Source organism: Bidens hawaiensis, unplaced genomic scaffold (assembly GCF_021521415.1).
Source record: "Bidens hawaiensis isolate Kalapana, Puna unplaced genomic scaffold, B.hawaiensis_p1.1 tig00050797_1, whole genome shotgun sequence".
Taxonomy (NCBI): Eukaryota; Viridiplantae; Streptophyta; class Magnoliopsida; order Asterales; family Asteraceae; genus Bidens; species Bidens hawaiensis.
Genome location: NW_027506175.1, coordinates 1 through 12,990, shown reverse-complemented (window position 1 = coordinate 12,990; position 12,990 = coordinate 1). Strand labels below are relative to the sequence as shown.

Sequence of the window (12,990 nt, the reverse complement as noted above, 5' to 3'; positions counted from 1 at the left end):
ATCACCATCATTGACATTTTCCCTTTATACACATTCTTAATCTCAGTCTTGAAAATTCATTTTGCAGAAGGAAGCTACAACTCTTAGGTGGCTAATCCTATTTTCTTCCTAGAAACATAAAAAATGATAGAATCCACTCCTTCCAAAATACTTATAGGAATCTCATTAGATCAAGAACAAAGCATGGAACTTCTGTCATGTGCAATCTGTAATTTGGCTCATCCGAATGACGCAATCGTTGCCATGCATATCCTTGGTTAGTATGTCACCAGTTCTTTATTTGTCAAGCACATTTTATTATGTTATAACCATAGAAGAAACATTACAGTGGCAGAAACGGGAAAGCGGCACAAAGACAAAAGGAGATCTTCAAAATCAATTAATAGATATCAAACTCAAATTCGAAAAGCAAAAGCCTTTGTCATATCTATTATGGGAGAATTTGCCAATATTTGCCGTGCCAAACAGGTAACACTGCGTGTTAATGAAGTTCATATGAATGCTCTAGGATTACTAAGGCCACAAAGATGAAAATTTTTCAGGTGAAATTGGAGGCAAGAGTTGGGTTTAGTTCCAGTGTTGGGAAAGGACTTATTGAAGAAGCCAAAAACATATCATCTAAGTATCTTCTCATTGCAACAAAAAGTCGCGAATCAATCCGGTAATATCACATTATTACTATCTGGTCTTGATTTTATATGTTACAAACAGGCTGGAATATAATAATGTTTTTTTTGTTTTGTTTTATGGATCAGGGTTCCTGAAACACAAAAGTACTGCCTTGATCACATGCCAGATTCATGTTCACTAGTTTTGGTTGAGAAATCTGATAAGCCACAATCAGATTTGCAGTCTAAGGCCATAAACTTAGAAGGTCAGTTCTTTTTAATTTTTCATCAAATATAGCAACCTGCTTATTATTTATCTAGCCAATTATAGCAACATAGTCTTACCAAATGTTGTAATTATTGGCAATTAACAATCTGAAACTGAAAGTATGTTGCTATTTTGTAATTCTAAAAGTAAATTGCCTTGGTGGTATGTTGCTGTGTTGAGAATTATCTCAATATTCTTATATTTTAACATTAATATTTCAGATTTCCAAAATAAAAAGATTGAGCAAGAGTCCCCTAGAAATGTGATGGATTTATCAGAAGGAGACGGCACAGAAGAAGACAGTTCTAGCTTTGAGGGATCAACTATAACAGAGTCCCCTCCATCACCAATAGCTCGAGAATTAAAAGGGCAATCTTCTTTTAGAAGGCGCATATCATCGTTGAAGCGCATTTCATCATTCTTACGCTCCCCCTTCGAGCATAACACAATAAAAACCGAACTGAAGCTTCCAATAAACGAACAACCACGGCCTTTATTGAAGTGCTTCAGTTACGAAGAACTTGCCAATGCCACAAATAACTTTAACCAAGGTAAAAATATTTACAAAGTTGTACTTAATGTTACAACACTTCAGTACAACTCAAAGAGAGAGATATATCGACCTTTCGGTGGTGTGTGGCCTATATATCATGTCCGATATATCGATCTCAATGTAGCGCTGTCGATATGTAGATGGGACCCATGTGACCATGTCCACCTAACAATTTACAATGCACATGTTTGATGTAACAAATGTGAAATATGTGTGCTTTGTATTTCTTTACCTTTCATTACAATTACATCCAACCAAATGATTTCTTTGCAGATAATATTGTAGGGATTGGAGGTTATTCAGAGGTATACAAAGGTAATCTAGAATCTGGACAAGTCATTGCAGTTAAAAATCTAGCCAAGGACAACAAAGATCAAAATAAGGAGAAAGAGTTCCTAATGGAGCTAGGCATTCTTGGACACATAAACCATCCCAACACTGCAAGCTTAGTCGGTTGTTGTGTTGAAAACGGGCTCTATATCATATTTAACTACTATCCTAACGGAACCCTCTCCTCCGCGATACATGGTACAACAATAACGTTGACTTATTATTATTTTTTGGTGCACAGTAAAATAAATCTTACCAAAACAACTTTAAATTTCAGGAAAAAGGGACAAGCATCTAGAATGGCCTGAGAGATACAAAATTGCTCTAGGAATTGCTAGAGGATTGCATTATCTTCACACATGTTGTAAGCACCGAATTATACATCGTGATATTAAAGCATCCAATGTTCTTCTAGGTCCAGACTTTGAGCCTCAGGTGTGGCTATTATTAATACTAAGGAATAGAGGTCTAAATCTTCCATTTTATTGTAAAATAATTAGAACGTTATATGTACAGATTTCAGACTTTGGTCTAGCAAAATGGCTTCCTAGCAATTGGACACATCATGCTATGTTTCCTATTGAAGGGACTTTTGGATACCTAGCACCAGAATACTTTATGCATGGAATTGTTGACGAAAAAACTGATGTGTTTGCATTTGGAGTTCTTCTATTAGAGATCATAACAGGGCGCATGCCCATCGATTCAGAAAAGCGGAACCTTGTTTTGTGGGTTAGTAATTGTACCATGCTTTAGGGTGCATTTGGTTCAAGATATTATTAATAAAAGATATATACACACAAATTAAAGTGAAAAAGGTTTACAAAACAGCACAAATCGATTCACATTCAGTTAAAATATAATGTAAAACTCTCTAATTTTCGGTGAAGTTTATGGTGGCCAACGTGAAGTCACAAAGATTAGAAGATACAAATGGTTGTAACCAATATTATGTTATAGCCAGCATTGCGAAAAAACAAGGCTGCAAAAGTCGCTAGGTGGACCTTAGGCGGTCGACTGGAAAGTTGGGTGTACTAGTGGTACTCGGGGAATACTCGGAGAGTACTTGTACATAGTAAATATAAAGAAAAATATTTTTTTGGATATTATATATATGTCAAATATCATAAGTTTACTAATATTTACAACAAAATAGGTGAATAACAATATAAATAAGAGAAATACATTTTTAAATAGTAAATTATTCTAAAAATTGCTAATTATTAATTAAAAAAATGTTATTTGTTCTTTAAAATTATAAAAAAACGAATTACTTTTTATTTTTTTTAAGTCAAACTCGGCCCAAGTTCACCGACTAGATGCGATTCTGGCTGAGGTTGATCACATCTGATCGATTCTTTTCAACTAGGCGGAGTTAAAGAAACTCGCTTCAGCGACATACTTGTCGAGTATTCGGCCTTATAAACCTACTTTTACAACATTGCTAAAGAGTAATTTAAACTATAACGCTAGATACTTCAATACATTTGAACTAGCTAGTGATAAACTTCATAATTTTATAGGCAAAGCCACTTATGGATTCTGGAAACATTAGCGGATTAGTTGATCCGGATCTAGAAGAAGAATACGATTTTGATCAAATGTCCAGACTAGTACTCACAGCTTCATATTGTGTCCAACAATCTTCCGATTCGCGACCTTCAATGACTGAGGTACGTGATTCAGTTTAACACTATGCTTCAACTGAATAATTTCCCTTATTTCTTTTAACATTTACTGTGTAGGTGCTAGAAGTTTTACAATATGGAAACGAGTCAAAATTCGCAAAGAGTTGGAGAATATTACCAAAATTTACAGAAGATGATAATGAAATGGATGATTATTCCATGATTTTTGGGTATGATGTTCCTTCAGATATAAGCTTGGATGATATTTAGGGTAAATATTTATTTTTTATAAGGGTTTGTAATACTGGGCCAGAGGCCCCCGTAAAATAATCAGGTTCTCATATATTGTATTAATTTGTTTTATTTTTTTATTGCCATTTATCATGCATTGTATGTTTTATTAAATTTTATAGTATTGAGGAAGAACAATATTATTCTTTTATTAGTAACAAGTCTTCCGTGGTTCAATCTTTATGGTGCTTTTAGCATTTCATATCATATCTCAGCAACTACTATTCTATGTGATGTAGCCAAATGTATATAATACATAGAAAAAGAAGACAAAAATAGAAAGTATATCCTTGATTAGAGTAAAAATAGAATGTCTATCCTTAAAAAAAAGGATACATTTATTAGAGTCCTATCCTTGATTAATTTCATATTAAATTTTATTTGATATAACAGATAATAACTATAAAGTAAGTATTCATAATTTACTACTACAAAATAGGGTTTTTAAGAAGTCATTTGCGGTCGCAAATGGTTGCAAATGCCCTACTGCTACCACTTTGGAACCAGAACCGCAGTGGAAGTAACATCCCTCATACTATCATAGTTGGCCCATTGCTACCAAATTGCGACCGCGATTACTTTTGCATCCAAACTATTCCAATAAGGAAAAAAGATATTGCAACCATAAAGTTGTGACCGAACCAAATTTTGCGATCGGAATGTGGCAACAAATTTTCATATAAATTATTGCGGCCACTTTGCGACCTTGTGTCATTAACTGTTGCGAATTCTTTACTCTGGAATTATATATATAAGGGTGGGATCTAGTGAAAACTCCTCTTAAAAATAAAACTTAAAAACTCCTAAAAAACTATTTTTAACTATTTTTTAAAATTGTTTTGAAGTTTCTTTTTTTTTACATTATTTTTATATGTTGTTATTGGTTAAAAAAAAAAAAAACTTGTCAGTAACCTCGTCGGTATAGTGCGCATGTGTAATAGTGTGCATTGCATATATGCAAAAGTGTTTGTATTGCATAGAATACAACACTATTTCACATATTTGATACACACTATTGTATATATGCAATATAAGACTAATACACACTCGAATACACATTAGTACGTATGTGTAATACAACATTAATGCATATGTGCACCACATCAACTTTTATTGTTATTATTATTTTTTTTCCATATAATACAACACTACTATACATACACAATACACAAATATTGAATATATGCAATAAAACACTATTAAACGCAAAAATACATAGTAATACACATGTGTAATACAACGGTATCGCACAATAATACGTATGTGCATTACAGCGGGTTTTCCATATAATACAACACTACTATACATACACAATACACAAATATTGAATATATGCAATAAAACACTATTAAACGCAAAAATACATAGTAATACACATGTGTAATACAACGGTATCGCACAATAATACGTATGTGCATTACAGCGGGTTTTTTTTTGTTTTTTTTTTATTTTTTTTATTTTTTTCGAGTGAAATATAAGAAAATATAAGAATGTGGCTAAAACAAAATTTTGAAAATATTTTTTTATTTTTAATTAAAAATAATTCTTTAAGAGTTTTTAAGTTTTCTCTCTAAATGTGAGTTTTCTCTTGATCCTCTCCATATATATATATATATATATATATATATATATATATATGGTAAGGTTAAAATGAAAACCCATTTGAGTTGTGAAAACCCACGAAAACCCTATGTAACATCGTTTTTTTTTGTTGTTGCATGTAATATATGTTGTAACATTTAATACAAAACATTGAAACATCAAAAAAAATGTTTTGCTATTTTTTAACATTTTTTTACTAATTTTTATATATGTTTTCAAGAGAGAAAAAAAGCTATATTTATCACTAGTAGAAAAATGGTTTTTAGACGCGGTGAAAATGGTTTTTAGACAGGGTTTTAGACCGCGTCAAAAAATAGGGCGTCAAAAGCTAGTTTGGTTTTTAGACATGGTTTTAGAAACCGCGGCAAAAGCCCATTAAAGCGCGTCAAAAAAGGGTGTAACATTTTCTATTAACCATCTTTAGACACGGTTTCTAAACCGCGTCAAAAGCATACACAACATTTAAAAAAAATAAATAAATTGCAATTCAGCGCCAAATTTAGATTTAACCAGCCAAATCGATTTTAATGCAGAATTTTAGCAATCCAAATCCACCAAAAATCACAAAATAAACCAAAATGCATTCAATCTAAAATTTTACAATACAAGTTCATCAAAATACAATTTTCTACCAAATAGAACCTGCTACAAACTATACTAAAATTTATTAAACTATATATAAATCGAAACGACAAATACTCTATTATGCAAATAACTAAGTATGCAAAAAGTTACAGCATCATGTTCTTGAGTAAGTTGTCGATATCTGCTCATGAATGGGGCCATATTTTGTCAAATTGCTAGATCAAAGCCCTATATCCGAAGTGTCGTTCGGGCGAGTGTTTGTTCGCTAGCGAACTGATCTTGCTTTCGCACTTTTTGCCTACAAATAAATCAACAGACTATATTATGAGTCATTGCAATAACATGACAATAATAATAGTGTACAATACTTAACATATACCAAAGCTTAATCAGTTACCTTGACGTAACGAATTCTTCCCACTTCGTTGCATTCAGATTCTTAAAAACCTTTGGATTACCTTTGCAGTACAAACTAATAGATGAATTGAGACAGAAACAACAGACTTGTATTTCACAAGTACTACACTGTTTAACTTAACCCTTTGTCAACTATTAGCATTTGCTAAAGAGTCAGTACATTGAGAAATCAAGTGGTGTTGTGCTAACCAGATACATCAGACAAATGATGTTGTGGCTAAGCCTGCAAGTTTGAACTATAATGTGCAATGCTCAAAAAATACTTGAATGTTTGTTTAATGCTATCCTAATAACAATACTTGGTCCGTGTCTGCAATTACCGCACAGCCAGGCACAGCGCAATGCGCCGGGGCAATCACTAGTTAACTAATAAATATGAATTTATTTAACTTTAAATCAACATCTTTGACATAAAAAAGTCAAAAGGTGTACCTGCACAGTTTCTTAATAGCCGAGTAGAACTTAATTTAAAAACCGGTTTATAGTTATACAGAATCCGTCACTCGAAAAAAGTTTCTGAATAAAAAAAAACAAAAACCCATCAACAATTCGGAAATAAATTGGAAAAACGATACGTTATTCACTAAATGCCTAATACCTTATATAAAAGAAAAAACATATAGGCCCTAATTAATTATATGATATTCACATTAAGGCATTAAGCATATCACTCCTAAAGTTGTAACATTAAGTTACACCAACCACAATCATCACAGCAAAACTTGGATTTGAACGCTCAAAGCTAGTCACAAAATCGAGAACTAGAATGAGCTTCCAAATTCAATACTTATTACATAAGACTGCTTATTGGTTTGAGTAGCATGAATTTAGGTTCGGGTTAGCATTTTCTCGGGTCGGGTGGCATGAATTCGGGTTAGGGTTCCACAGATACAACTACTCTCGGGTTAGCAGTTTCTCGGGTCCGGTTTCGGGTATCGGATAAAACTTACAGCCTTAAATTACAGTCTTCTTCATCAAACCCAAAACCAATTTCACCCAATTTTACCCCTAAATCACACAATCCATTCACAGGTTCAACAATTTAACAAACAAAAACACTAAATTTACCAAATCAGCCTCGCCGTCCTGCGTTTGCAACTGCGAGTCACGGTGGCCGGTACTATGTCAAGCCAAATCACCATCATCACAGCTTTCATCATCATCATCTTCAATACACCCAGTATTACTCAGCAATTCAAGAGCTCTTTGGAACTGATCAAGAACTGCTTCAAGGGTTTTCCTCTTCACATGCACCTGATCCCGTTCCATATTCACCCGCTCAACCCGCTGATAGCTTTCGCCTCAACGACCTCCATGAACAGAAACCCTAGATTAATAATTACACATCTGGCCTGAACTGGGTATGAAATTGATTGGATTTGTGGTTGATTTGGGTGGTTAAAGGATTGGAATTGGATTTACCGTAGTGGAATTGGATGGATTACGCACCGTTTCAAAATCGCTCCAAATTGCTCCTAATTAGAGAATGGAGGTGATATGGTGGGTTTTTGGAGAGGTTAAGGTTATAGACGTGCTTGAGAAGATGATAAAAGAAAACTGATAGAATTGGTTACGGTTATGGAGTGAATAAGAAATAGCAAACCATAGTTATAGATGCGGTTTTTTTTTAAACCCGCTGTTAAGATTGTAATCTCAATCTTTAGGCACTGTTATAGACCTTTAGAAGCAATTTGTTGACACCTGATTTATGAACTTAATGAGAAAGGCATTTGTAGACGCGGTTTTTTGATAGCACCGCGTCAAAAAAAGAAACCCAACAGCATCAAAAGTTCATTTTTCTACTAGTGTATATTTACATTTTTTATTCACTTTAATTGTGAATCACAAGATTCAAAAATTAATTAAAAATATATGGTTGAGAATGAGTTTCTAGAGTTTTCATAACTTAAGTAGGTTTTCATTTTATACTTAGCCTATATATTATATATATATAGGAGTCAGCAGTGGGGAATTTTCCGCAATGGGCGAAAGCCTGACAGAGCAATGCCGCGTGGAGGGAGAAGGCCCACGGGTCGTGAACTTCTTTTCCCGGAGAAGAAGCAATGACGGTATCTGGGGAATAAGCATCGGCTAACTCTGTGCCAGCGGCCGCGGTAATACAGAGGATGCAAGCGTTATCCGGAATGATTGGGCGTAAAGCGTCTGTAGGTGCCTTTTTAGTCCGCCGTCAAATCCCAGGGCTCAACTCTGGACAAGCGATGGAAACTACCAAGCTGGAGTACGGTAGGGGCAGAGGGAATTTCCGGTGGAGCGGTGAAATGCATAGAGATCGGAAAGAACACCAACGGCGAAAGTACTCTGCTGGGCCGACACTGATATATATATATATATATATATGTGTGTGTGTGTGTGTGTGTGTGTGTGTGTGTGTGGAAGATTTCAATTAAGAACCCCTTTGAGTTTTAAGAACTCGAAAGAACTCAGTTTAACGATTTTTTTTTTCGAATATTTTTTTACACATGCGTAATATATGTAAGTTACACATGCGTATATATATATATGGAGGGAGAGGATCAAGAGAAAACTCAACTTTAGAGAGAAAATTAAAAAACTCCTAAGAACTTCTAAAGAATTATTTTTAATTAAAAATAAAAAAAATATTTTCAAAATTCTGTTTTAGCCATTATTCTTATATTTTCTTATATTTCACTCGAAAAATATAAAAAAATAAAAAATAAATAAATAAAATAAAAAAAAACCCTCTGTAATGCACATACGTATTACTGTGCGATACCGTTGTATTACACATGTGTATTACTATGTATTTTTGAGTTTAATAGTGTTTTATTGCATATATTCAATATTTGTGTATTTTATATGTGTAGTAGTGTTGTATTATATAGAAAAAATAATAATAATAAAATAAAAGTCGATGTGGTGCACATGTGCGTTAATGTTGTATTACACATACGTACTAATGCGTATTCGAGTGTGTATTAGTCTTATATTGCATATATACAATAGTAGTGTGTATCAAATATGTGCAATAGTGTTGTATTCTATGCAATACAAACACTTTTGCATATATGCAATGCACACTATTACACATGCGCACTATACCGACGAGGTTACCGACAAGTTTTTTTTAACCAATAACAACATATAAGAATAATGGGAAAAAAAGAAACTTCAAAAAAAAAATTTTAAAAAGTTAAAAATAGTTTTTTAGAAGTTTTTAGGAGTTTTTAAGTTTTCTCTTTAATAGGAGTTTTCACTAGAACCCACCCCTATATATATATATAGGGGAAGGATATTTTGAGAACTATGGTGAGTTTTAAGAACTTAAAAACTTCAATTCTATGCCACACATTTAATTAAATGGATTGGAATATGTGATTGAGATTAAATCTGGCAAAAAAGTCAAAGTAGGAGAGAGAATAAATATGTAAGTGGTTACACTAACTTTTACGTCCGTTACACATGTGTAAAAAGTCGACTCGGTGCGTAAAAAATTGTGTAATTTTTTTACGTGTATGTAACTTACATATATTACGCATGTGTAAAAAAAATTCGAAAAAAAATCGTTACACTAAGTTCTTTTGAGTTCTTAAACCTCAAAGGGGTTCTTAATTGAAATCTCCCTTTTATATATATATATTCTTACACTTTCAGATACTTTTGAGCGAGGTTTTCATTGAATATATTTCTATTTGGCTCATGTTAAAATTTTAAAGATTTCGAGAAACAACGAATTTAAATAAGTGATTTTACTAAAATTGAGAACGACGAATAATAATAATAATAATAATAACAACAACAACAACAGTAATACGTGAAAGTTTGAAATATAACACTACATATATAATTTTTAATTTAAAGGAAATGGGAATTGAAAGATTGTTTAAACACTGTAGGCAAAACGACTCAGTGAACTAAAACTTGGGCTAATAACTAATTCCATATGTATTTTAAACAAGAACTAATATGTGGGCCTTGGATGGCATTTGGGCAGCCCACGTGAAAAATTACAAAGAGCAGTAGTATGTCACGCCAATTAGAGGAGGAGGACGCCAGACAAAGAAAAAGGCAGACAACAGTTGGGATTGAGCCGCAAGTCACGCGAAAAAACTCCAGAACGTCAAAAGACAAATTTTATAGGAGGCCAGTCTCATCGGAGAATAGAAAGAAGGAGAAGCAAGCATATATAAGAAGCACTCGGGTTCAACCCCTATTCAACCAAATATTTATTTTCAGGTTCTATCTTATTGTTTTTATTATGAATTCAATTATGGAACCAGATTATTTTTTATTTTTCTTGAGCATGAGTAGCTAAATATTTAAACTACATAGGTTTTTGATGATTACCTTTAGATTTGTGAATATTATTTTGGTTTTTGATTTCTAAGGTTGGATTAATGCTAGAGTAAAGGATCTTTTAACAATTGATTAGATGTGTTTGTGTATTTAGTTTTGATTTATTATTGGCCTTTGTTCCATATGCTTCTTGTTGAATGCCTTTCGGTTATAGATGCATATTTAGGTCGCTTACTGTGTGTTTGTGATTATTTTATGGTTTTGCAAGACGTAGTAATCTATAGGAACATTGGTTGGTGATGTGTTTGAGCTTTTTATTATACCTATCTAGAGATTGATAGGTAATAGATAGTCGGGTTGTCCTTGGGATTAGGTGTTTAGGCTAGAACGCTCTGATAAGAGGTTTCCCTAGATTTCCCTAGTATCATTGTAATTTTGTATCTTACCAATTATTCTTAGGTTACCCCTTACACTTTAGGGTGTATTGAGCTAGTGAGACTAACAAGTAATCCATCTTTTAGGGTTCTTTAGCATGGTTAGAGAGCCTGACAGGTAATTCGACCAACCGGTAAGTTTACACGCCCCTTAGGGTTTTCTTTTAGGTCACACCCGGAGAATGTTTAGGGATCCACTAGGTTGTCTAAGGGTGTGGTATTTTAAGATCCTGGTCCATCATAGTTTCCATAGCTGAGAGAGATCCAAAAGTTACAAGTATGATTTTAAACCCAAGTAGTGCTTCTTCTATCTTTGAGTTCGACTAGGTCATAGTGTTGAAGTCTGATAGGGTCAGTTTTTAGTTTAATCAGTGTCAGCATTAGGTTCTTAGTCAGAGTCTAGTTTAGGTGTCGATGGTGTCATTTTGGTTCGATATCTGGGCTTCAGTAGGCTTTACTACAGTCGATAGGTACACTTGTCTGTCTAGTGGTCTAGCAGTATGAGAGTCTAGATTTATAAATTTAAAACTAGAGTGTCTATGTTACGTTAGGTTTTTATAGACCGCTTTTAGCACTTCATAATGCGAAGACTACATCATGCCTACTAAACCCGGGTCTGGGTCGGATGATGGCAACTGTGTTTTAGATAATCTTTTGTGACATTTGAGACAAAACCAGGTACACCTCATTACGTATTTACCGATTAAGCAAAAAAAAAGGCTTATTACGTATCGATCAAACGATTAACCGAACGGGTCTGGATATGACCCAGATATCCCGAGGGTCCATCTATAAGTGATATATGTCTATTATAAGCCAACATATTGATTTTAAGGCCTTAGTTCGATAGCAAACTAGTTAAACGAAAGCATGCTCATTTAACTATCCGCCATGGATTTAAACGCGAAAGATAGTTCCGAAACAAGGATTGTATCATCAGTTAAGCCGAAAAAGATCTACCAAACACTTGTTGGGGACGCTTTAAGCGATCCGTGAAAATATTTTGGATTTTTACAAACAAATACTATGTTTTTCTAAATTTACAATAAAATGGCCGAAAAACACCTGTTTTTGCACTATTTGTCACACCCGATATATTTTTCTTGCCAAAAACCGAACCCGAATTTAAAGTGGACTTGGTATTTAACTTATGTGTACACAAACAAGATAAAAAAAAGGGTCTAGAACCACCCCCTTAATCCCCATCGGACCAAAGGGGCCCCCCTTGATATTTTGCACAAAAAGTCATCCATATCGTCCTAAGATCAAATATCCAGCAACTAGAAGCAGCTCATGTTCTGATCTTTCATTTTCCAGCAATTTCTAAGGTAAAAACTCCATTTGATTGAACTTAATTATACACCTATAAACATAGTTTGAATACCAAAAACCAATCCTAACCGTGAAAAAACCCTAAAAATTGTCCAAAAACATAGTTCGTTACAGTGGGAGCCGGTAGGGACAGAGAACGGGTCAGGGACAGTTTTAGCCGTGACTGACGTGTTGGAGCTTCGGGGAGCTACAACGGGCCTTCAGGTTAATTGATGAGAAGGCGGTGGCAACTAGAAGATGTTTAATGTTTGGATTACAAAAGTACGATCAGGAGTGCAGACGAGAGTGCTCAAGGCCTCCGAGTGGGAGATTGTTGGGTTCGTAGGCCTTGTTGGCCAAGTTTATTATTTGAAGTCAAAGAGGAGACGGGTGCGGGCGGCCGGGCCAATTGAGGTTTCTTGTTTAATAATTTACAAACCCTAGTTCGTTCTCTATTTAAAACAACGATATGTACTTGTAATCCCTTGTCACTCAATAAAGAATACCTAGTTGTCACCCGTGGACGTAGGTCAGTTTAGACCGAACCACGTTAAATCCTCGTGTTCGTTATTGCTTTCGTGTGTTGTGTTCAGTTTCGTGTGTGTGTTTAATCCTAACAAAAGTCACACAAATAATGGAATAAAGAAGAACCTGACAAGTTAGACGGGGAGAATATAACTCGATCAAC

The 12,990-nt window shown here is 34.2% G+C and overlaps 1 protein-coding gene and 1 pseudogene across 1 annotated transcript; both read left to right on the top strand.

Annotated features, from left to right (window-relative positions):
* Nucleotides 1–289: 289 nt before the first annotated feature.
* Nucleotides 290–3,672, top strand: LOC143616984 (putative receptor-like serine/threonine-protein kinase At5g57670). The gene is made up of 7 exons (XM_077089666.1): nt 290–661; nt 756–874; nt 1,098–1,427; nt 1,703–1,957; nt 2,037–2,491; nt 3,283–3,432; nt 3,505–3,672. Exons 1-7 carry the CDS (start codon nt 528–530, stop codon nt 3,655–3,657), a joined length of 1,596 nt encoding a protein of 531 aa, XP_076945781.1. The 5' UTR covers nt 290–527; the 3' UTR covers nt 3,658–3,672.
* Nucleotides 3,673–8,244: 4,572 nt separating this feature from the next.
* Nucleotides 8,245–8,686, top strand: LOC143616986 (18S ribosomal RNA; annotated as a pseudogene).
* The last annotated feature ends 4,304 nt before the right edge of the window (nt 8,687–12,990 follow it).